This window comes from Balaenoptera ricei, chromosome 13 (assembly GCF_028023285.1).
Source record: "Balaenoptera ricei isolate mBalRic1 chromosome 13, mBalRic1.hap2, whole genome shotgun sequence".
Lineage (NCBI taxonomy): Eukaryota > Metazoa > Chordata > Mammalia > Artiodactyla > Balaenopteridae > Balaenoptera > Balaenoptera ricei.
The window spans coordinates 90,013,704-90,039,244 of NC_082651.1; the positions used below are offsets into that span (position 1 = coordinate 90,013,704).

At 42.2% G+C, this 25,541-nt stretch overlaps 2 protein-coding genes across 2 annotated transcripts in view; one reads left to right on the forward strand and one right to left on the reverse strand.

The window, feature by feature from the left end:
- SMC6 (structural maintenance of chromosomes 6) overlaps positions 1–10,138 on the forward strand; it is a 78,316-nt gene extending 68,178 nt beyond the window's left edge. The window contains exons 24-27 of the mRNA XM_059942172.1: positions 28–133; positions 3,954–4,106; positions 7,287–7,384; positions 8,219–10,138. Of these exons, the coding sequence (XP_059798155.1) occupies positions 28–133; positions 3,954–4,106; positions 7,287–7,384; positions 8,219–8,333 (472 nt within the window). The 3' untranslated portion in view covers positions 8,334–10,138. The remainder of the gene's footprint in view (positions 1–27; positions 134–3,953; positions 4,107–7,286; positions 7,385–8,218) is intronic.
- A 9,455-nt stretch (positions 10,139–19,593) lies between these two features.
- VSNL1 (visinin like 1) overlaps positions 19,594–25,541 on the reverse strand; it is a 61,892-nt gene continuing 55,944 nt past the window's right edge. The window contains exons 2-3 of the mRNA XM_059943113.1: positions 24,226–24,441; positions 19,594–19,934 (exon numbers count right to left, since the gene is read on the reverse strand). Of these exons, the coding sequence (XP_059799096.1) occupies positions 19,737–19,934; positions 24,226–24,441 (414 nt within the window). The 3' untranslated portion in view covers positions 19,594–19,736. The remainder of the gene's footprint in view (positions 19,935–24,225; positions 24,442–25,541) is intronic.

Sequence of the window (25,541 nt, forward strand, 5' to 3'; positions counted from 1 at the left end):
TTAGTGTGCCCAATTTCTTTCTTCAAGGTGTTTGACTTTACGATGCAAATTGTACTTTGACAACTTATTATCCCAGCGGGCCTATTGTGGAAAAATGAATTTTGACCACAAGAATGAAACTCTTACTATATCCGTAAGTATCTTAACTCTTTGCATGTTAGTCATTAGGAGAATTAGCTGCTTCGTTTCTTTTGATGATATTTTGATCTGTTGTCATTGGAAAACAAAATAACTTATTTTGAAGTTAAAGATAGTCTTTGCCAAAGTGTTGAAAATTAAATTGATTTTACTGACTAAAGCCATTACTTTAGCTTTTTTTTTTTTCCCCCAGACAGCCACATTATTTTCTTATGGTGATAATTAGGAATTTTATTTTCAGTGACAAATATTTACCTTCTCTTTTCACTCCACTGGTTCCTTTTTAAAATTCATATAGCATTTTTTTTAACATCTTTATTGGAGTATAATTGCTTTACAATGGTGTGTTAGTTTCTGCTTTATAACAAAGTGAATCAGTTATACATATACATATGTTCCCATATCTCTTCCCTCTTGCATCTCCCTCCCTCCCTCTCCCACCCCTCTAGGTGGTCACAAAGCACAGAGCTGATCTCCCTGTGCTATGCGGTTGCTTCCCACTAGCTATCTATTTTACGTTTGGTAGTGTATATATGTCCATGCCACTCTCTCACTTTGTCACATCTTACCCTTCCCCCTCCCCATATCCTCAAGTCCATTCTCTAGTAGGTCTGTGTCTTTATTCCCGTCTTGCCACTAGGTTCTTCATGACCTTTTTTTTTTTTTTTCCTTAGATTCCATATATATGTGTTAGCATACTGTATTTGTTTTTCTCTTTCTGACTTACTTCACTCTGTATGACAGACTCTAACTCCATCCACCTCACTACAAATAACTCCATTTCGTTTCTTTTTATGGCTGAGTAATATTCCATTGTATATATGTGCCACATCTTCTTTATCCATTCATCCGATGATGGACATTTAGGTTGCTTCCATGTCCTGGCTATTGTAAATAGAGCTGCAATGAACATTTTGGTACATGACTCTTTTTGAATTATGGTTTTCTCAGGGTGTATGCCCGGTAGTGGGATTGCTGGGTCATGTAGCATTTTAAATTACGTGGGACATTATAGAAAGTCTGTATTCTCTGGCCCCACTATAGGAAGCCAGAAAAGAATTTCTCAAAGAATGTTTGACCCCATGTAATTGTCTTTGTGCTACTTATTTTGGAAGGTATCCCTAGATCTAGCCTCTTTTATATAAACGAAGCCACCACTTTCAAATTGTGGAGTCTGTGTGTCTGGATTCTATCCTAGTCACATGCATTAAAGGAGGAGTGTGGGATATAGCATTAAAAATAGTGTAGTCAGGAGGTCAAAAGCAACTACGCACTCTAAATAATTGGGGCAAACTTCTCAAATATTTGCTTACTATTCTTAGTTGCCATAAATTTTATACTTCCATTTTAATACTTAGAATAAGTAATAATTTGCCATACAGATATGCAACTAAGAACTCATCTAAAAATTTTTAAGAATAATAATAATTGAGAAAAAGAATGACAAGACATTTAAAAATGGTTAAAAGTCATTAATTCGCCAAGTGGTGAATAAGCACATGAAAAAGTGCTCAGTATCGCTAGTCATCAGAGAAATACAAGTTTATACCATAGTAAGTTACTATCCCACTCCTGTTATTGTGACTAAAATGAACAATACCTTGTGTGGGTGAGGTTGTGGACTTAGAACGCTTACACCTTGCTAGTGGGAGTATAATTTGGTAGAACTAAGTTAGAAACCTGTCTTGCAGGGTCTATTAAAGCAATTCCACTTTTCAGAACTCTTCAAAAACCAGTAAAACTTATCTACAGTAATTAAAGTCAAAATAGTGGTTACCTTTTAGGGGCTGGTAGTTGACGGGAGAGGACACAGGGAATCTGCTGAGATGCTAGAAATGTCCTGTCTTGATCTGAGTAGTGGTTACCCGGGTGTGTGTGTATATGTGTACGTATATGTCAGAATTATTTGAGCTAAACACTTAAGCTTTGTGTTCTTTACTGTATACGAATTATACTCTAGTAAAAGTGAAAAAAAAGAAGAAAATATTAGGTGTTTGGATAATTTATCCCCAGAGCCATAACTGTTCAAGACAACTGAAACTAGATTTTCTGACACTATCATTGCTGTTATTCAACAGAATATTATTGCTTTAAGAATCTTCAAGTTTTCTAGTCTTCATTTTACAAATAAGAAAACTGAGGCAGAAGTCCCATGATAGGTTTACTAATAGGCCAGGGATAAAATTTAGATCTCCGTAATTTATCTGGGGCTTCATTCATTAGAATGATACAAGATGCAGTTTGGGAGCAAAAGACTGCATCCTGTTACTTAGTTCTTACTTTTCTTTTGGGGTGTGTGTGTGTGTGTGTGTGTGTGTGTGTGTGTGTGTGTGCGTGCGTGTGTTTGGTTGGTTTTGTTTGGCTTTTTACTGCTTATGTTGCTTTTGTGTTTGGATTTTCATAGAGAATTCAGACTTCAGATGATAAATATAAAATTTCAGTGTATGTTTAAATTCAGAATTTTTATAACCCTTAGAAGATTAAAATATAAGTGAATGCTCACTTGAGAACCAAATAATTTTTCAAATAGTGTTTTGGAAAATACGTGAAGCTGTATATCTGTTAAAACACATATGATAAAACTGGTTGGTGCTCTGTTTTTTCACCTTGAGTGCATATATGTATATCTGGAATTCTCTTAAAATGAAATCGAGTTCCTTCAAATGTTACTTATACTGTCTTCTTAGGAAATTATATGAAAATGTTATCTCACTAATTACTTTTATATTGTTCCCATGAACACTTACTAAGAGAAATTTTTAAAAGAGAGTTATGTATTTCAATTGATTGCTGCTGTTATTCTTTGACCAGTGTGAGCCTCTTTAAGTTGGTCCTGTGTCCTTGTGACATTCGGTAATTACTTTGAACGCAGTTTAACCACTAGATGTCACTAGAATTCAAGTAACAAAAGATTAACTTTGCACTTAAAATGTTTGAGAAAAAGAAATAAAGAAAACGATCCCATTTACAATAGCATCAAAAACAATAAAATACTTAGGAAATTTAACCAAGGAAGTGAAAGATCTATACACTGAAAACTATTAAGACATTGATGAAAGAAATTGAAGAAGACACAAATAAATGGAAAGATAACCCTTGTACATGAATCAGAAGAATTAATATTGTTAAAATGTCCATACTATCCAAAGCTATCTATAGATTCAGTGCAATCCCTATTGAGATTCCAAAGGCATTGTTCACAAAAAGAAAAAACAATCCTAAAATTTGTATGGAACCACAAAAGACCCCTAATAGCTAAAGCAATCTTGAGAAAAAAGAACAAGCTGGAGGCATCACATTTCCTGATTTGAAGCTATGTTGCAAAGCTATAGCAATCAAAACAGTATGCTATTGGCATAAAAATAGACACAATTGGTCTACAGTGGGACAGAATAGAGAGCCCAGAAATAAACCCAGGCATATGTGGCCAACTAATATTTGACAAAGGAGCCAAGAATATACAATGGGGAAAGGATAGTCTCTGATAAATCGTGTTGGGAAAACTGGATATCTACATGCAAAAAATGAAATTGGACTAACGTTGGTACTTTTATTATTAAGCCTTTGGACTTTGGTATGTTAGATCTGGTTATGGTGAGAAAATGTTTTCAGTTTGATTCTCTCACAATAAAACAGAAACCACCGTTACACAGCTCACTGTTTCACTCTAAAATATTTTGAATAGATGTCATTTCCAAGTCACTAAGTGATTTTTTTTTACTATAAATTCATCCTTTCTAATGGTAGCCAATCTTTTTTGTAAAGAAATTAATCTGTTTTTTTCCTATACTTTGTTTTTTGTCAACTCATTCAAGGTTCAGCCTGGAGAGGGAAACAAAGCCGCTTTCAATGACATGAGAGCCTTATCTGGCGGTGAACGTTCTTTTTCTACAGTTTGCTTCATTCTTTCTCTGTGGTCCATTGCTGAATCTCCTTTCAGATGCCTGGATGAGTTTGATGTCTACATGGTAGTGTTGACTTTTAAATTCTCTAATTTTTTGTTTGTTTGAAATGTATATTTTGAAAGGAAGCAATTCATTCTTTAGTTTCACCCATAACAGAAAAGATCCTGCTCTGAAAGTTTAGTCTGTGATAAGTGATAGAGAAGAACCAAAGAATTCCAGTTCTGTCCCTTGCTAACATACCACACTGGCAGAGACCCTGTCCTGGATTTGCAGCCTTTTCCCCAGTTCGCCTCCATCTTCCGTTTTTACACGTAATTATAAGCAGTTCCCCATGCTTGCTTTCACTGACTCTCGCCACTGTTCTCTCCCTTCCTGCACAGCCACGCTTTTCAAAACAGCAGTGTGTGTAACATGAGGGAGCAAGAACACTGGACTTCGAAGTTAAAAAACTGAAGATTGAGACCCACCTCTGTCACCAGTCACCCAGCTGACTTTGGACAAGATATCTATCCTCTTTGGGCCTCAGTTTCTTCAGCTATAAAATAAGATGATTAACCTTTCCTACCTCGTAGGGTTAGAGCGAGGCTCCAGTGAGGTCCTGTCTGTAATGTGCTCACTGTGGTGCAGGCACATAGTAGGGCCTCCCAAATCAGCTGTTAATCATTCTCTTTACTGCTTCTTGCCTCCTTCTTCACTAAATCCACTGTAACCTGGGTTTCGACTACAGTACTCCAGCAAAACTTGTTTAGCAAAAATCATAAGAACTTTAATTCGGTGAAGTATATGGCACCACAGACTGACCTTCCATCTCTTAAACTGTGTCTTCTTACCTCCTCTTTGTTCTCAGTGTGCCAGTCTGCCTCCCCTAATTCAGGTGCCCTTCAATGTTTGAGGTCTTCTTTGTTTTTCATAGTGGTGTTAATTTTCCTGGATATCACGTTCTACCTACCCCCGGCCCACACACACACAGACACACACAGTCCCACAGCCTGCTGTCTACGTTTGGATCCCTCCCAAAGCTAAGCATTTCGTTCTGACATCTCTCTTGTTCTCTGGACCCGTGTGCTCGACTACCTGTGAGACCTCATCTAGTGAACAACCCACATCTCAAACTCAGCATGTCTGAGTCTGAATTTTTCTACTCCAGGCCTTTCTTTTCCTGAATTATTTTCCTTGATTAGTTGCAAATTGCCATTTCCAACCCAACACCTAACTGCAAAACCAGTGATTTATCTGTGATTCTTCTTTCCTTGTTACACATTAAGTCTGACCTCTGTCTCTTCCTCTCAAAAGTATCTCCCTGGGCCCCGCCCCCTGCTCTTCCTGTTGCCTCTCGTGTCCTCACCCCTTGCTTGTTGTCATCGTTTCCTGTCCAGACTCTCAGACTTCAGTCCTGCCCCTTCTCAGTTCCTCCTTCACTGTCTTGCCAGGTTTATATTTCTAAAATAAATCTAATTGTGGTCACTCACTTGCTTGAAAATCTTTGGTTTAATTCTGAAGAGTGACTTTGAAACCCTTCATGATGTAGCATCCCCTGACTTTTTCAACTGGACTAAGCTGTTTGTGATTTTCCAGACACTGCGCCTCTGCCCGTTGTGCTCTTCTTCGTTGTATGTCACACTCCGACTCATCTTTCAGCACTCGGTTCGGCTGTCCCCTTCATGTAGCCTCCATGGCCACCACCCTGCCAGGCAGGATTAGGGGCTTCTCAGAGCTTCCTCAGCACCACCTGACATCAACTCATGCAATTATATTATTTTTATATTTTATAGTATCTAATATTATATATTATACACATTTTATTATTATATATATTATATTTATATATTTTTCATTCTATTGCAATCCCCTATTTTCATGTCTGAATCACCCACCAAATTTTCAATTTTGAAGTTATCAACTCTTTCTTAATCATATTTCTAACTCCTAATGCCTAGCCCATAATTAGGATTTAGAAAATGCTTATTTACGAATCAGAATTCATATTTGTAAGTGCTATATAATCCTTCAGTGGTTTTTTTTTTTCCTATGCTGTCACTGCTGAAGATTAGTTAGAAATTCCTCTGAGATTTGGCTTCACAGCTGATTCACAAATCATAGATGATTGCTCTTTCCATATAATATTTCTGTCCAAAATGCTATTATGTAGACTTATCACCCATCTTATAAGTCAGATATAATTCTGAACAATTTCTTTCTCTTTCAGAAACTTACAGGTTCTTAGTCAGAATGACATTTTGCCTCATTGAAATTATTCAGAAAAATGTACCCAAGTTCTGAGAACCAATCCAGTGGAAATGAATAAATATTTCTTGGTGCATTGGCAGCTTCTTTATTAAATGATGGGCTTCCCCAAGGCGTTGTTTTGAAAGGACAGTTTTCAGTTTGGGCAAGCTCTGGTCACTTCTGTTAACGTTAAGTTAGATTACTTTAGGGATATGCCTGATGGAAGAATTTATAGAATAAGAGCCACTGAGCAGTGTAGCTGGGACGCAGGGCCCCTGTCTGTCTCCAGAGCCCAGGTTCTAAACCGCCACGCCGTACGGTACGGCCACATGCGGTTTCATTTGTCTGTGTTTTCAAATTTCAGGAGTCTTCAAGGGAGGAGAGAGGTACTTTGATTTTTGTTTTTTCTGTTATTTAACTCAGAAAATGTAAGCACACAGTTTAATTCCTGTAGTCAAAACCTGTTTTAACCAAGCATTTTTTCCCTATACACGGATGTGCTGTTTAACTTATTTTAAAGATTCAACTGAGAAATTAGTCTGTAAATTCAAATTGATTCACATTGTACAAATTGTAGAAGGTGATGGGGACAGAGTTTTTAGAACACCTTAATCACTGAGGGAAAACTTGAGAGACTTAGTAAGTTTGAATCTGGTCACCTTTGATACTGTTCTCCTGAGTAATTAAATATTACTGTAGAAATTAGATTCACTCTGCAACATCTAGTTGTATCTTTTGACTATTTTCCGATTATTTTAATTGTTAAGTATATTTGAGGCAAGGGGCTATATACTTTGACTATAGAAATTCCTGGAAGATACATGTTACTCAGTTACTTTCCCCTAATAATTTTAGATACTATCTTTCACAGTATGTATGAATTGCTTGGCATCATAGATAAGGTAATGGATGATCCTTGGGTAAAAATCCAGGGGTTCGTAACAACCAGCAGAATGCTGCTTTCACAGGAACATGATTGACCCAGCAGCAACTCTGACTTCTGCCTCTGTTCTCCAGGATATGGTTAACCGGAGAATCGCGATGGACATGATACTCAAGATGGCAGATTCCCAGCGCTTCAGACAGTTTATCCTGCTTACCCCTCAAAGCATGAGGTAACTTTTTAAAACTCTTCTATGAATTATATATATATCAAGTTTATAAAAGGGGGTGAGAAATCTTTTATATTCTTAATTTTAAAATGCAAATGCATAAATGACCAGTCAAAAGAAAAATTAACCCCTAAACTAGTTCCAGAGATCGAATGTAGTTTTCCCGTATTAGATATTTAAAATTTTGTTTGTGTTATCTCCCATTAACAGACGCAATTTAATTGAATATGATTATTGACTTGTTAATATTTCTGTTTTGAATCTGCTCTTCTGTGGTTATCATGACCCAACTAGTATAAAGTAATTTTAGTAATTCTGCTTAGACTGAAGAAGCAATTCATGAATTTCCTAGTCTTGATTCTCTTCCTGGTGACTTACAAGTAGCAGTCTTCCTAAATGGAGAACGCTGCTCTGCGGTCAATCAGCATTTATTAGGTACCTCCATAGTGTCAGGCTCTGTGTCACTTAAAAGTTGATATTCTTTCTCTAAAGTGGTCACTCGATCGTATGGGGACTCAAGTTTATGACTGGAAATATTCAGGTGACTCCTTCCTGACTAGACAAGAAGAATAAGAGAGATAGTTGATACATAAATCTCCTTCATTTTCCTTTTCCTCCAAACTGAAAACCCATGGCATTTAGCAGGAAGTTAATTTTTAAAAATGAAAATTTATTTCCCTATTGCAAATTATATTTCTCCTAGAATTCCAGATATTAGACATATCCCCCCATTAGCAGCCATTTAGACATATATTTTCATGAGGTAGTATTAGAATTTTTCTTTTTTTATGAAAAAATTTTCTTGGAAATTGGAATAATTAATTTTGCTTCCTCTAGTTCACTTCCAGCAAGTAAACTGATTAGAATTCTTCGAATGTCTGATCCTGAAAGAGGACAAACTACGTTGCCTTTCCGACCTGTGTCTCAAGGAGAAGAAGAAGACCGGGGTTGATTTACTGTGGCTGACTGTGCCACACCCTCATGTTGAAAGACGTGTAAGGGGAGACGCCCGGGACTATGGGAAATAAAATGAAACTGAAGACATTCTGCGGTGAAGGACTCACTCATGTATCTGACACAATAAGCCTAGAAGACCGGCCACAGCCCGCAATTTAAAATTATAATTACTTTGCTTTGAGAAAATCAACTTCATAGTACTGGTTTTAGATCTTTTTGTTTGTTATTTTAACCATCTACTTTTATAGATTCTTTTTCAGAAGTTTAAAATTTTGTACATATGTACATGTACATATCTGTTTAGTTTGGGTTCATTTCTATAGTATTTTGTAAGAATTAAAATAAACATTTGATCACCCAGTTATATTTAGTTTTGCTTTTCCAGAATATTACATTATTCTCACTGCAGGGGGTGGGGCAGCGCCCAGACGGGCTGTGAACAGGGACCAGTTTACAGTAGATTCATTGTCTGTTTTGTGCTTATTAATGAGGAGGGACCTACACAGAACTGTAGGAACTTTGGTCACAATCTCTGCAGAGGTCATTTTTAACCCTAGAGATACAATTGCAGATTTGGACGGTAGTTTTAATTATTGTGTTTCATCACATTTAAGATGCTCTCTATTAAGGCACGTTCTCGGAGCTTTACTAAAGCACTGCCAATCCTGACACGGTGTCTTTCTCTGAGTCCCTTAACCATCATCCACCCTAAGTGTCCAGCCTGTGTCGGAACTGGGTTATGACCCACTGGTGCACCCTGACCTGCAGCGTGATTGCTTGCTTGCTTTAAAGTCCCGCAGTTTGCAGTCCAAAGCGTCTCAAGCTCTGGCTCAGCTGAGCGAGGACACAGGCCAGAGGCACTGTGCAGACCAGGCTGAGGAGAGGGCTGGGGAAATTGGGGCAGAGGACAGCTCCCCCTGGAGCAGAGAAGCAGCTGGGAGCCAAAGGCCCAGCTGCTGATAGGGAGCTGATGTCAGTTACAAGGCACACCCTGATTTTAGAGTTGTTAAAAAGTGTGCTTCTTAGAATGATAAAATATAGCCTGTTGTAAGCAATGGTATTTATGAACCTTGTTTTTTAAAGAAAACATGAGTAGAACTCCTTGCATTCTCTATGTTTGATACTAGGATCAGTGCTAACCTTTTTAAAAAGACGTGGATATCCAACAAGAAGAATTCCCTATATTGCTAGCAATAAATATTTGTGAAATTGAAAGGAAGTATTTTAAGAAAAAGACAGTTATTTTAAAAGCAGCGACACTTCTGTAGTTACTGAGAAAAACTGGATTTTGTTTGTGGTGAGGGGAGAGAGTCTAATTTAGTCTTAAGTTGAGATCCATTGGTAAATGAGAAGTCCAGAAACTGTGCTTTTCTAATCTTAAGAATTTACAGAAAGAGAAAACGTGTGCCGCATGTTTTAAACATCCTCCACTAACAATACAAAGTCTGATTTTTTTTAAAGGTACATTTATAATTCATTTGTATCAAAACTATTTTAACATACATGTGCTTTTTCAAATAAAAAAAAAATGAAGTAGAATATACCAAATGCATAAACTTTTATTCGCTAAACAATTTCAGTGTCTGAATTTTTGTGATAGTTTTTTAATGTTGTGCTTCTTAATACAGAATGGGAAGTAGACTGCTCAGGTATCCAGGCATCTCTTGTTGAGTTGAAGATTATTCATTGCTTTGGCCTCACAAAGTTTTGGTTTCAACTATCATAAGTGAAAATATTTTCAATTAATATTCTAATTAATGGTAATATTAATTGGAATAAAAAGAAATTGCTTTTTTGAAATATGTGTAACTTCTAAAAATAAAACTTTAAATTTATCTGTAGTTAAAGTCATCCTTTTGTGAATTGGGGAAGATATTATAAGTGACAGAATCAAGCCTCTTCATGAATAGTGACTTGAATACTTCATAGAGATGACTCTTCTACCCCTGGTTTTATCAGCAGGGCAGGTGTGACTGAACTGAGTCGTGAAGTCCTGGGAAACAAAGAAGAAATGCTGCTTTGGACTTTTAAATCCTACCTTCTCATAACTTTGGGTTAGACATGATGAAAATCGTTCTTAAAAATGACAAATGTGATTAGTTTTAATAAACCAACATTTAAGGAATATTGTTACTCATACTGATCATCAACACTACAGATTCAGGCACTGCATTCTTCTGAAATATTTTCCAAATTTTCCCTCCTCCCTTCCTCTCACTCCCTGGTGCCTTTTTGCATGTCTTCAAAGTGTCTGGGCTGTTTGTATATGGAGACCGAAATGCTTCAATTCTGCATAAGAAACTGTTGCCTGGGACTCACAAACTGGATCAGAATTGTTGCTGACTATGGTGAAAACCAGGTGATCAAGAGTGTCTGCTTAGAAGTTTTCCCTGAATGCGAATTAGACGTGGTAAAAATTAGTACAAATTATGTCCTGAGTCAATAATTTCCTGGTTAGATTTTTGACTTGTTTATTCATCTGCTTAGAGGCCTATACTTTGCATAACTCAGATTTTCAGAAGAATTGGTTTGAAACCTAGAGTTCTAAAAGTTTAAACAGTTATTGATATTTCATAACTTGAACTAAATGCCTGTGGACTTGAAGGTATATCAAAATATTTTTTGATGTATCTTTGAAGAGTTTTGTTCTTTAAAGAGTGAATATAAATTAGTTGTTTCTTTGAGTCAGCAAATGAAATTTTCTTAATTTTATATAATATTGATACCTAGCCTATTTCATTTTGGCTCTGACATCTGGATAGAATCCATAGGTACTGAAGCAGCCTGAGAATACTCACTAATCATCAAGCTTAAGGGGCCTTTTGCTGCCTAAGTTTTCTTCAGTTTAAGGATACAGAGATTAATTCATTAACATGAGTAAGTTTCTGCCATGTGCTAGGGACTATTTTAAGCACTGGGAATCCGACTGTAATACGAAATCTGCCCTCATGGAGCTTAAAGTCTAGTTAGAGAAACATAATACCATGTATTATATCAGATTATGGTAATTGCTGTGAATAATAATAAAGCAGGATAAGGAGTTGAGAGTGGAAGGGAGTGGTATTTTGGATGAAGTATTAAGGAAAGACTTTGCAGAAGGTACTGTTTGAGCAGAGGCCTGACACAAGCGATAGAAGAGCCATGGAAAGATGTAGGGTTGACGGTTCCAGGCAGAAGAAGTGAGTGCAAAGACCTTAAGGTGAGAATGAACTTCATGTCCAAAAATCTCAAGACCAGAGCTTAGCATAGGGAATGAGGTTCAGAGGCAAAGAAGTAAGATGGTTTCAGATCCTAGGCAGGTTTTCAGACCTGGTCTGGTAAGCATTTTCAAAGAATCCCTCTGGCTGCTGTGTGAATAGGTTAGGATTAGAGTTGGGCAGAAGTGGAAAGAGCAAAGCAATCTGGAGGCTTTTGCAGTGATCCAGGTCAGAGGTCATGGGGACTTGGACCAGAGTGGTCGAGAGAGAAGTGTTCAGATTCGAAGTCCAGAGGCAGTGAGACTTGCTGATGAGAATACAGTTGACCCTTGAACAACACAGGGGTTAGGGGCAGTCAAAAATCCGAGTTTAATTTATGGTTGGCCCTCCATATACGCGGTTCCTCCTGTCTCCCTTGCGCATCTGTGGATGGGGTAGCACTGTAATATTTACTATTGAAAAAAATCCGCCCGTACAGTTTGAATCTGTACTGTTCAAGGGTCAGCTGTACTGTAGAGTTGTGAGAGGAATCAAAGATCATTGGCCTGGGGTCTGGGGCCTACAAAACCGCACGAGTGGTGGTGTCATTCACAGAGCTAGGGAAGATGCGGCTGTGGAGAGCTGGGGCGGCTGTGGAGGAGAGCGATGGATGGCTGGTGGGGAGACGTATGGCAGCTCTGATCAGAGCAGGCAGCGTTTGAGACAACCATTTAGTTAATCGGGTATTTGATGGGTAACTTTACGTTGGTAAATGTAAGAACTTGGGAAATAATAACATAAGGTAAGAGTCTCGAGATCTACATTTCGCCTGCAAAACGCTGGGAAGAACCCAAATTGCATGCCCAAAATATATGGGAAACAGAATTGCTTACACAAAAGGACCTAAGGGAACAGTGTGTCATTTTATTTAGAAGCTCTAATTGACTGTCATTTTCTCACTAAACCCCTACACAGCTGGTGCAGTAAGGCTCTCTGAAGAAGTCTATTTAAGCGTGTGTTTTACCTCCTGACATGGTTTCCAGCGGTGTGGAGGAAATCAGCATCTGGCCTCTTTAAGAAAGTGGTTCATGTTATTCATCTAGAGACTGTGATCCTGAATGAGGGAACTACAGGGAAAAGGAAGCCTTAAAGCAATATGATTCCCTTTTAAAAACAATTTAGAGTTATTTAAGAAATAAAAAAGAGGAAATATGGAAACTTAGGTCTTCTAAACGTAGAAAGAGTTCAGGCTAGAATAAAAGTAAGACATTTGGGGGCATTTTCCTTTCAGAACAGCAGCAGGAGTTAAAGAGCCAATTAACATGGTAACCAAAAGAGTAGCTGAGTATAAGCTGGAACTGATAGAACCCAGGCCCACTTGAATGATGAGAGGATGCCCACAGCTGGTCCTTTCTGAAGGGACCACAGGCTGGGAGGGACCCTGAGGTTCCTGAGGATGCCCGTTGCTGAGGGGCGTGTGTGTGTGTTTAAACGGAACTCAGTTACAGAAGTTGTGTTAAACACACCCTTCAAACAAACAAAACAACTAATACTAAACTTTCTTTGGGTTATTTGTATGGAAATATGTTAATATAAATGTTTCAGACATTACATGAAATTTCTAAACATCTTATATGTTCTGGTATAATGTTATAAGTCATAATTCTAGTTATTACTTTAAAATGTATATCTCAGACATGACTGAATTTCCTTGTCAATTGCATTATTATGAACTTTCATCAGATCTTTAACCATGGTCATTTTTAAGTCTTTTGTCATTTACAGACAGTTCTGGGTGTACTCTGATGCTTTTGCAAAAATGTTCCTATAAAAGGGTTTTATCTTCAAGGAATTCATGGAAATGACTCTGACAAGTACAGGTTTCTGGTAACTGACTGTACTGCTGAACTGAATGAATAAGCATTTTCAGAACTCTAATGAAAAACTGATGAACTCATAAAAGTGCTAACAAAAGATCAAGATGAAAAAAAAATTAATTACATGGGACTGAGTGAACCGATGAGGATGATTATAATTTTTGTGACTTTCTGTTTGAATAAAAAAAAAAAAATCCCACAAGGACTCAGAGGCAAAAAATATACAAATCAATGTTCACTGCAAAGTAAAGAAGCTGTTACAGTGGAGGATTACTGGACTGACAGTAATATGACATATGTCATATGACAGTATGAGTGTGTTTCGTGTTTGGTAATTGCAATCATTGTTGCTTTTGTTGTGGTCATCCATTTACAATGCTTGGTGTTAGTCTGTTTATCTCTTGTAAACATAAAATACAGTATGTGTGAGTGTGTGAAAAAAATACAAAAAAACACCACACCCTTCAGTTCATGGCTCACCTTCATCTCTGGTCCATGCCGTACTTATTTCCTTTCACCTCCTGTCTTCATTCCCTGACGCAGATTGTATTTTCTGAAGATGACCACAACAAGAGATCCCTTCTGTGTCCTTCCAAAACCTTGCCTTGCAGAGTCTAATTCCCTTCTTAAACTAGACAGATTTGTATCTCACTTATAACCATTAGAATGACAGCAGAAATGTGTAACTTCCAAGGCTAAGTCAGAAAAGGCAATGAAGAGAAGCGGAAGTCCCACCCTGGTCTCTAGAACACTCATGCTGGATCCCTGTGCCACCATGGAAGCAGTCTGACTTCCCTGAGGCTGCCACACCATGAGGAAGCCTGAACTAGACTAGCCTGTGTGGGGAAACCCCACGGAGAAGCCCTGGGACTACATGAAGAGAGGTGCCCCGCCACCGTCAGGTGCTCCAACTCCCAAGTCCCCCATCTCACTACAACCGCAATAGACCTCCCAAGCCAGAACTGCCCAACAGAGTCCTTCCTGACATCCTGGGCCAAACAACCATGAGAGATAATACAATAATTATTACTTCAAGCCATTAAATTTTGGGGTGATTTGTCACATAGCATTAGTAACAAACAGATTTAGGTATCTGAAAAAAAGAGTACCCAAACAAAAATAAATATAAACCATGTGGCACTGGCTGGAAGGACCTTGAGGAGGGTTAGAGTCACAAACGCATGAATCCAAAGGGCCTTGAGGAAGATGCTACTGGAAGCCTAAAGGGCCTTGGGGAGAGTGTTAGCAGAAACTTAAGACTTTCAAGGATGCTCTTGGTGGCAGCTAAAAGAAAGTAAGGAAAATGCCATCGGAAGCAGGAGCAAAGGGGACCCTTGTTACGTAGCGGTGGAAAGTTGGCATCACTGATGCCACAGTAACATTGAAAGTAGGAAATGTACCTAATAAACTGGTGATCTAGCTGAAGACATGTGCAGGTAGAATGTGAAAAGTACCTCCTGGCTTCTTGCTGCCTATGACAAAATGTGAGAGGGGAGAGATGAACTAAAGAGCAAGCAGTTACATATAAGGAGCCATGTTGTATTCCCACACTCTTCCAGACGACAGCTGATTTTTAAACTATAGAGTGGCTTCAGTGCAAAATTAAATCCAGGGTAGAACTGTAAGACCCTTGCTTAGGACCTCAGAAAGATCTAAGGCAGTGCTTTTAGACCTTTTCAGACAGAAAAAGGGCCTTTTTCTTTTTTTGGTGGGTGGGGGGGCAGGACTGGCTTTAATTGTGTTGAGAAAGGAAAGTGGCTGTGATATGAAAGAGTTAATGAGGTTAGAAATCTAGAAGGAAATGGAGCAGGACTGGATTACCAGGAGGAATGAAGGCCGCCATCAGAGAGAACAGGGACGTCCCTGTGCGACCTCCAGGCCAAACAGAGGTAATCCACTCAGGGCCCGCACGTGGTGGGCAGGGGCCAGCAGCCAATCTTAGAACCACATCTGTCATCGTTACGCAGAGCAAGGGGAAGGTGTCATCACGGGGCCATGGAGGGGGCTCCACCCACAGCCGGGGGGCACTGGGAGTGCCCACCCCACTGCCAATCAGCCACGTCAATCGCTGGACTCCCCTTGGCTGGGCTAAGGCAGTGACAGCTGGCCTGCTCCCTCATGGCTGCCTCCCTGGGGGGCAAGTGGATACAGGGGCTGCAGACGAAGGCCCATGGGCCGTGTGACAAGGACACCTGCCGAGACAGGGCCCCATGCGTGTGAGGAGGCCAGTGTGGCTGGGGGGGTCATTGGTGGGATGTGGGGGACAGGCTTCCTGGGCTGGGCTTCCCAGCCTCGGTTCATCCTTGCCGAGCTGCGAGTGTGAAAGGGCCTTTTTCTAAGGGCGTGACTTTCAGCTCCTCTCCATTAAAGAAGAGGCTTCTAAGAATATAAGGGGTGTTGTTCCTTAGTAATCACACAGTGAGCCCCTTCTAATGGAGTGGATTTTATAAATTGATACATAAAAAACCCTTAAGAGTTTTTTTTTTTTTTTTTAAAGAATTGTATCAGCTTAGACTGAAAGAGACAGTACAAAAATGAAAAGAAGGTATTATACTCCTGAACTTTTATGGGCAAGCAGTAGGCAGAGAAAACTACTCAGCTATAAACAGACTACTTTTTTTTTTTTTTTAATAAAAAAGGAAGGCTAACTCAGAGGGTAGGAACAAGAACACAAAATGCAGAGCCAAAAGCCATGGAGAACAATCTGCAGAAAATAGGACTCAGTCCTCATCAAGGAACTTACAAGGTGTACGTGGCTGGATTTCAGAATTGCTATGGACCAGAGACTGCTGTGAGCTTTCCAGTTTCCCCTTTTTTGAAAGTGTGTCTCTATTGCAGTTATACTTCACCTGTCCCAACATTCTATGTTGTGTAAGGGGGAAAAGGAGCAATAATTATCCATTGGGTTCACAGGCCTTTGGATCAAAAAGAATGGTACTCAGTGTGCTGTACCTGATGAACCACATCTGAGGAGCCTGTAGATGATGAGATTTGGGGCCTCCAGCCTGACCCTGAAGTCATAATGGGGTAAGACTTTTGTGGTTGCCTGGGAGCAGGTGAGTGCATTTCGTATGTGGAAGAGATGTGAATTGTGGCTACGGGGCAGACTGTGGTTGATCGTTTTCCAGAGAGGGTGGAAACAACATCTCTCCTGTTCTTCTAGAAACTTGTTGTAACCTATCAAGACATAGAGTTTAATTTCCTTCTTGACTATGAATAGGTTTGTGACTTTGTTGTAACCAATAGAATGCTGGACAAGTGTTACTTCATGACTATTGAGGCTAGGTCAGGAAAGAATATGAAACTTCCAGTTTCTTCGCAGGAATACTTGTGCTGGAGACCTGAACCATCAGGCAAGTAGTATGACTGCTCTGAGACCTCCATGCTGTGAGGAAGAACAAACTAGCCCATGTGGAAAAGCCCTGAGGCTGGAAGAAGAGAGATGCCCTCTCAACTCCCAGCTGCTCCAGGCACCTGTTGCACCTCAAGCTTCCATGTGACTGCAACTGCACGAGACACCCCCAGCTAGAATCATCCAGGTGAACCTTCTCAAATTCCCGACCCACAGAAGCCATGAGGAATAATAAAATGATTGCTTCTGTTTTAAGCCATCACATTTTGGGGATAAGATGTTGCGATGCACACCCTGGAAACAATTCCAGTGTGATATTTGCTTTTATTTTATGTGCCTTTTGTGTACTTTTGCGAGAATGTCTTTTTCATTTATATGTATTATACGGTGCAATAGATTTTATTGTTTCTTTTTTCCCTTTCAGCCTTGTAAAAACATGTGCTTGTTGCTGTGTGTCCATCAGTTTCCAGCTGAAGCCTGGTATGCCGCAGGGTGCTTGCACCATGTCTTACCTAGTCCTCTAGTCGTGAACCACTAGGTTGCCTCCAGGCCCCACCCCAGAAACAGAATTGTCACGGACATCCTGGGACAAGTCCCCATACATCCTCCTGTGAGAGCTTCTTGGGGCAACACACCCAGGAGTGGAAATGCTGGGTCAGAGGGCATATGTACACTTATTCTAACCAATACCGCTGGACCGCTGTCAGGACCCTGCCCCAGTCGACACTAGCAGAGCAGAGAGGGCTAAAACAAGCACAAAACAAGATGTTTGTTTGCTGGCCCAATTTCTACATTTTATTTATTTATTTACCAGTGAGTCTGCTGCAGGGTTTGTTTTTCATGAGTGCCCCAAGTACCCACGTGGCTCACTTCCTTCACTTGGGTCTTCCATTAGTGTCACCCAACCAGCCTATAGGAAATAGCCACTGCTGCATCCCATCACTCTCCCTCCTTCTTTATTTGCTGTGCTTTTCTTCATAGTTCTTACAATTAGACATTTGTGTGTGTGTGTGTTTATTGTTTATTGTCTGTCTCCTCCCATACAAATGGTGTTGGGTGCATAGAGGGTGATCAGTGAAAATTTGCTATGAATTCATTGCCTGGAGCTTGACTTAACCAAGTGCCTTTCCAAGGAGTCTCCCCGGCTCCTCACCCCACCCCGCCCTCAGTCAGAGGAGAGCATATTGGGAGGCACAGAACATCTCTCCTTTGGACTCACCAAGCACAGGGGTTAAGGGCACCAGGACATCCTATTAGCACTTAGGACTGTTCTCTCTGGGGGCAGAAGTTTGTTTCTGTCGGGGTTTCGGGTACCGTCGTTGCCCTGAATGTTTGTGGGGAGGTTTGCTCGCTCCCAGTTTCTTGCTGAATGGATGAATGGAATCATCAGGCCCTGCTCTGTGGTCTCATTTAATGATCCTAAGACAGACAAAGGAGGAGTATTTAGAAAAAAAGGCGCTCCATAAAAAGTGAATAAGTTAGCACTGTACTGTCTGATACAATAACTACTGGCTACACGTGGCAAATTAAATTTAAAATGAAATGAAAAATGCAGTCCCTCAGTCACACTAGCTGAACTGGAAGTGCTCAAAGGTCACATGTAGCCAGTGTAGGTACAGATGTTTCCATCATTCTAGAAAGTTCTACTGGACAGCACTGTAGAAAGAAACGGTCTCATTCAGGATTGTTCTGAAAATGCAGGCCCGCCTTTAGAGTTCTTGATGGAATCTCTCTGCCTTCCTTCCTCAAGCTTAAAACAGTCAGGATTTTGTTCCACCGTTAAAACAACGAGTACACTTTTGATTTGGAAAGACAGCTTTTTGGAGGACGTTTCTCAGCCAGCGAAGTGTGTCCTCCACATAGTTGTGTAAAACATAGTGCGTGGCTAGCACCACAGTCACACTGAGAAGACGTGTATTGTCAGATGAGAATGAGCAAGTTTTATGTTTTATTTAAACTTTACACGCCATATTAATTGTCCCTCTTTTGAGGGCCAGGATGAAGCATTGGGAAGTTGCTTTTTTCCCTTTGGTTGTCACTAATTCTTTGAATTCCCAAGTTGTGTGTTCAAAGGTAAATTTAGTAAGTTGTTGCCATGGACCCTTGACAATTATGAACACCTGTTTCAAACTTAAAATTCTGAGATAAGAACTGAGGGAAAAAGTCAAATGTTATAAATTTATTTGGGACATCTATTGCCACCTCTTTGGAAGCCTTTGAAAATTCAAGCAAAATCAATACACATACATCTTTTTTTTTTACTTTCAATAAATAATATCTTTGAGTATATGTATATATAGATAGATATATTTAATTAATGAGTCATTTAGCAGTGTTTTTAAGTTTTATACTGCATTAATTCCAACACAGCTCTTTCCAGATTCATAGGATGCAAATGAGGTAAGAATTAAGGCAAACCTAAAAGGCATGCAAATTTCGTACATTTATATTCACTGATAATACAAGCTCTTGTGTGTGGACCACACAGAGGAGTCAAGGGCCCCTCTGGGTGTCTGTCCAGTACTATTTTACAGGAGAATGGTGACACAGCTTATAATTCAGTTACATTACCATGAGGGTTTCAGTGCTACTAACATTATGTAATCAAGGAGACACGAGCATTAGCAAAACATGAACAAGAAATCATATAACTCTTTGCAGCACATTTCTGCCCAGGCTTTGGAGGAGGAAGGTTTTTTTTTTTTAATGAAATGATATCACACATATCACATTGTGGCAGGTTGTTTGTTTTATAATATATGCTTTTAAAATTCATTAGCAAATGACATTCTCATGCACACAAGTGTTTCAAACACAAGAAGCAAGTCCATTTATAGGTAGTCCAAGCAATATTTGTGTGTGTGTGTGTGTGTGTGTATGTGTGTGTGTGTATGTGTGTGTGTGTGTGTGTGTGTGTATGTGTGTGTGTGTTAATAGCTGCAGACTGAATGGAACATTGAGACTTTTGTGCAGTCCATAGCGTTGACCTCTGCTCATTTCTGAATGTCGCACTGCAGAAGTAATACGATGGAAGGGTCGCTCTTTGCAGCTTCTTTGAATTCATCCAGTGTGATCTGGTCGTCTTTGTTCTTATCCATCTTGCTGAAAATCTTGTCTACTCGCTGCTCAGGCGTGAGGCCATCCTCATTCATTTTCATCATGATCACGGTGCCCACCATTTTGTAGATAGCCTTGGGAAAACAGGAAACAGACCGTAAAGTTCTCCTATGATAGGGTAAAGAATTTAAATTGACTTCAAAGGACTCCTTAAATGGTTTAATGTAAGATAGTGGTGTAATCAAGCCTGTGTGAGTCTCATGACCAATTGGATAGAGAAGAATTTCATGTGATTCCCAGGTTTCTGACTGGAGGAAGTGATTAGGAAGAGTAGTGGTGAGATCAAGAATAACGGATTAGGAACAGGTTCAGGAAGGAAAATGATGAGTTCAGTTTTAAACATTCTGAGTTTGAGGTCAGATGAGAGGCAACAAGCTCTACTCCTTGGAGATTTAGGAAAAGGTGAAGTGTGGTCCCAATTTACAATCTGTTAAGAAAGCAAGCAAGGTGGACCACTAAAATTTAGCCCTGAAAGAAGTTAGTTTAGGGGGATCTGTGAATCAGGGACTCTGTTCATAAGTCAAAGAACAGAGTAGGAAGATTCCATTTTCCAGTTCAATTAATCGTGCATAATTAATTCTCCAAATGGGAATTAAATGTAGAAATGAGTTTCTTTCTTAGGAAAGTGCCTTAAAAAAATAAATGCTCATCTACACAAAGACCTGCAGGGGAATATTCATAGCAGCTTTTTAAATAATGGCCCCAAAGTGAAAACAGCACAAATGCTCATCAACTGGTAAACAGATAAACAAAATATGACGTATCTGTACAACTGAATACTATTTTAGCAACAAAAAGGAATGAAATACTGATACATGCTATAACATAGATAAACCTCAAAAAAAAAAAAAGCCAGATATAAAAGGCCAAACGTATATTCTACGATTCCATTTATATGAAATGTCCAGAAAGACAAATCCATAGAGACAAAGTAGAAGGGTAGTTTCCAGAGTCTGGGGGTACCAACAGGCATGAGGGACCTTATTGGTTGAATTAAAATATTCTAAAATTGGATTACGGTGATAGCTGCATACTTCGGTAAGTTTACTAAAAATCATTGAATTGTAAAGCTAAAATGGGTGAAGTTATGGCCTGTTAATTATAACTCAATAAAGTTTTAAAGAATGCCAATTAGAGTAAACCATAACAAGAGTTTCATTGAACAAGTAAAATGTCTATTGAGATAAAATAGATTTTGTTTGCTCATTTTTGTAACTAGAGTGTGTTGATTTATGGTAGAAAAAAATCTAGGACATTTGACTTTAAAAGAAGCAGACTGTTGGGACTTCCCTGGTGGTCCAATGGTTAAGACTCTGTGCTCCCAATGCAGGGGGCATGGGTTTGATCCCTGGTTGGGGAACTAAGATCCCGCATGCAGCATGGTGCAACCAAAAGAAAAAAAAAAAAAGAATCAGACTATTGACATTTCATTTGAGGGACAATTGGTAGAGGGGGTCCTGATTAACCTAGAAGGCTGAGTGGTATGTGAGGGAAAAGCAGACATGCCTGGACTTTAAAAAAGAGACAGATGGGTCATCCACACATGCAAGCTGCTACTCTCACTCTGTCCTCCGAAGGGTGAAATGAAAAGGGCTTAAAGGAGCAATGGGTAGAAAGGCTGTTAGCACGACAAATGCACCATTGATGAAGACACGGCAGAAAGAAATGTAAACCCAAAAAGTCCACCCTGGACCGCATCTCACAACTCTGAACATGGCCAGGTCTCATTAACCGTATCCAAGATGCAGCCCTGCAATTGGGATCATGAACATGACAACCAGGAAATGACGTTCCAGTCGCAGACTCACACTTCTCACCAACCTAGGCCAAGGGCATGTCAGGCTCAGAACTAAGCATGAACGTGTTCCCTGACAAATGTAAGGAATCCCTGTAGGCACATATGCTTCATGGGGCACTCCGGCATGCAACGAAATATATAGCACTGTCTTCTCTGAAAAAAAGATATGTTATCACAGGTGCTTTCCCAGGAAGAAATAACTGTCTCAAGTACTCTCTTATTCAACCAAAACTTGTGGACTCATTAGGCCTGTGCCCAACACTTCAGGGCAGATGCACTGTCCTTCATTGGGGTTACGTGGCCCTTGCTGGTCTCTCCTCGCACTGACCCTCCCCCGTCACAGCACCTGCCTCACTCTGCTGTCATTGCCTGATCACTTGTGTGGATGCAGGCCCTCGGGTCAGTGAGCTCCTCCAGGGTGGGCACTTGTGTCTCTTCACGTCTGTCTCCCCTCCACCTTGCAGGAGGTTGGCGCCTGCAGAAAAGCTGACTACAGGCTACAGGAGCCTAGAGGGTGGTGGGCAACTCTGGGGTGAAGTGGGCCAAGAAGCCTTCTTGGACGTGGCAAGATAACCTAGACCTTGAAGTGTGAGAGGATTTGGATGGGCCCAGAGCCCTGAAGGACATTCCAGGGGAAAAGCATGGCCAGCTGTGCGTGTGCAAGAGTGAGGGGCCCCGGATGGACAGTGAGGCCGGAGCAGACATGCAAGCAAACAGATGCTGGCTGGGCCAGCTGTCAGAGACCTGTGTGCCTGTGCCTGGCACAGGGGAACTGCTCTGTAAAGCCTTTTGATCGAATGAATGAGCAGCTCCTGGAGCACAGAGATGCTGTAAAGACTGTATCAGTTATTGTTACCTTGGTTCTGGAAAGGTAGCTCAGCAAAAAGGAACCTAGAGGCCAGAAAGGGTGCCAGGGCGCAGGTGCAAAGGGCCAGAAGTTGGTGAAAATACCAGAGGTGGAGAAGGGAAGCCACATGCAGAGGGAACATGAAGGTGACACGGCTGATTAGAAGGAAAGAAGCTGAGAGTTGAGGCGGATGGTATTTCCAAGGGAGACAGAGCCTCGAGAGCTAACTGCCGGTTACTGAGCATTTCCTACATGAGAGGAAGCGTGCCATGTGCTTAATCGTTACCACAGACTTGGGGGGTAGGTTTTATTACCTTTATTTTTTCACCAAGACACTGAGGCTCTGGTGTCCTCAAAGCCCTATAGCCAGGAAAGCAGCAACGCCAGGCCTGACCCTTGCTGCTGTTGGGTTTTCCAATTTACTTGGGAAGGTAAGTGGGTACCAAAGGGAGAAAAGGGACTGAAGGTGCCAAGGGAGGGTGGGTAAGTGGCAGGCAGGGCTCCCGAGGCCGCAGGAGGAGCGAACTGCACTGGGGAGCCGCCCCAGGGGAGGAGAGTGAGCGTAGCATGGTGGGCATCTGGGGATTTTGTCACTTGGGCTTTGGCTACTGTTTCTTCCCATCAGCCCCCAGTTTTCACTTGGGGATCCACCCTCCCTGAATCTCAGCTCCGTGATCTAGACGGGGCCTCACCCCAGCTCCAGGATGGGACACTTGGCTCTGGCCTGTGGCAAGTGGTGCCTTTCCCACCTTGGGTCACACTGGTCGGTGCAGAGGTGGACACACATGCTAAGACAGTCAGTCAGTGAAAAGGCACTGATTCATTCATCAGTAATTGGGTGCCCGCCAGGCTCCAGGAATGTTCTGGTTCTAGGGATACAGCAGTGAGCGAGCAGAGTACTCTCTTTACAGCGCTTGCGTTCTACCATATGAGGTTATTTGGGGCAGTGATAAACGCTGTGACAAAAAATCATGTTGGTAAGAGGTTAGATGGCCCTGGGGTGGGGCATGGGCACTCTTTGGGGAGGGGAACGCAGGGAGGAAGGCCTGCCGGGAGGTGAGATGAGGGCACAGCCCTGAGTGGAGTGAGGGGCCCGGGGAAGGGCCCTGGGCAGAGAGAGAGGACATCAAGGCCCTCACGTGAGGCTGCATGTTCCGGGAAGACCAGGAAAGCCCAGGCATCTCGAACGTGGTGTGTAGGGAGGAGTGTGGAAGGTTAAGGTCAGAGCAGTGGGCAGGGGGTCCTGGGATGTCTGCACAGGCAGCTGAGAAAGATGCCTCTTCCCATGGAATGATGGGAACCTGGGGGCCGCGGGCAGGATCTTGTGCCATTGGAGGAATGGACAGTGGAGGGAGCTGGTCTGAGTCAGAGGGCAGCGTCCAGAAGGGCAGAGCTAACACACGGGCTGGAGAAACTGAGTCCTGATACCATCCTTTGCACCCGCTAGGCTCACGTTTATGGGAGATGTCACACTGTGAGCATGGCTGGCTGAAATGGCGATTGACAGCCAGGGCCCAGCAGCTTGGACCTGTGACATCTCCCAGCGCCTCGACGGAGCAAGGGAGCAGGGACGGAGAAGTCAAGGCCCGGCAGGGCTCCTGGCTGGGGGGTGAAGGGAGCTGCCGTAGGCCTGCGCCCCAGGGAACCTCTTCCCAGGGGTCGGCCTGCCGTGCCCACAGCAGCCCCGGTCCTGACCGCACCCCAGGGGCCGCCGCCCCACCTCAATGATCTCCAGCATCTCCACGCGGGTGATCTTGCCGTCGCCATCCAGGTCGTACATGTTGAAGGCCCAGTTCAGCTTCTGCTCAAAGCTGCCCCTGGAGGTGATGGAGAGCGCGCAGATGAACTCTCGGAAGTCGATGGTGCCGTCCCCGTTCTTGTCGAAGGTCCGGAAGGCGTGCTGGGCGAACTTGGAGGCGTCTCCATACGGGAAGAACTACAGAGCAAAACACACAAGGTCAGGCGTCGGGAGGGGACGAATCACAGGCCCCCGAGTCAGAGACCACCGCTCGCTTGCTTTCTGCTCACAGCCCGGGCTCGCCCAGCCACCCGGGACTGGGGACAGGCTCGCCTGCCCGGACAGGGTCTGGCCCAACGCTCAAGGCCAAGGGCTGGCACAGGGAGGCCATCCGTCCGGGTGTCCTTGCTCCCAGGCCCCTCGCTCTCTCCGGTGGGTGAGGCTGGGGACACTTCTGGGTTGGCGGGGCCTGGACTGGGGCCGCTAAGATTCCACATCTGCGGCTTCGGAGCCGACTTCTCTCCCGCACGGGGCGGTGCTACCTGGATTTCCACGTGCCTCTGGGTGTGACAATCCAGGTCCACTGTGCGCGGGGCCCGAGCGACATGACCCCGACCTCCGGCCAGCGGCTCCCCCGTCCCCAGCCCGCAACCGTCTCCCTGGGTGAGGGTCCAGGGTGTGACTTCTTACGGGCACTTTTTTTTTTTTTTGGCAGATCATTTAAGAGCCACTAAAAATAGAACATGACCGGGCTTATTTCTGAAAGACATAAAGAGGTGACTTCTCAGAGCCGACGGGGAACTGTAGGAGACTAAGGATGGGCACAGGAAGCGGAGGAGGGGCAGATCCCACAGGTAGTGAGAACACGGAGCCCGAGGCGGTGGCCCCGGCCCCAGACGCGCATCTGGGCCGGTGACACGCAGCAGGGATCCCGGTCTGATACCTGACCTTCTGCCCCAGCAAAGCTAAAGGACATTCTCCAGGTGGAGCGCAGGAAACCAGCAAACAACCCTCACCCCATTCCTAAAACAAAACCAAAGCGCACCACGTGGTGTTTTAAAGCAGAGAAGGTGTGTATGTGTTTCTGGACGAATAAATCCCGTAACTACAAAATCCAAAGCAGATTCCTTAGGATGCCACTGGGGCTCCTGTTCCTGCGTAGGTGTTGCCACTTGCTAAGTGGGCGGGGCTGGCCGCACACAGACGGCCGGCATCGTGGCCCCTCTGGGCTGTGTCCTCTTTCTCGCTGTACATCCTGCCCTGGGACTTGCTGAGCTCGGCTGCCCACTCTTCCTACA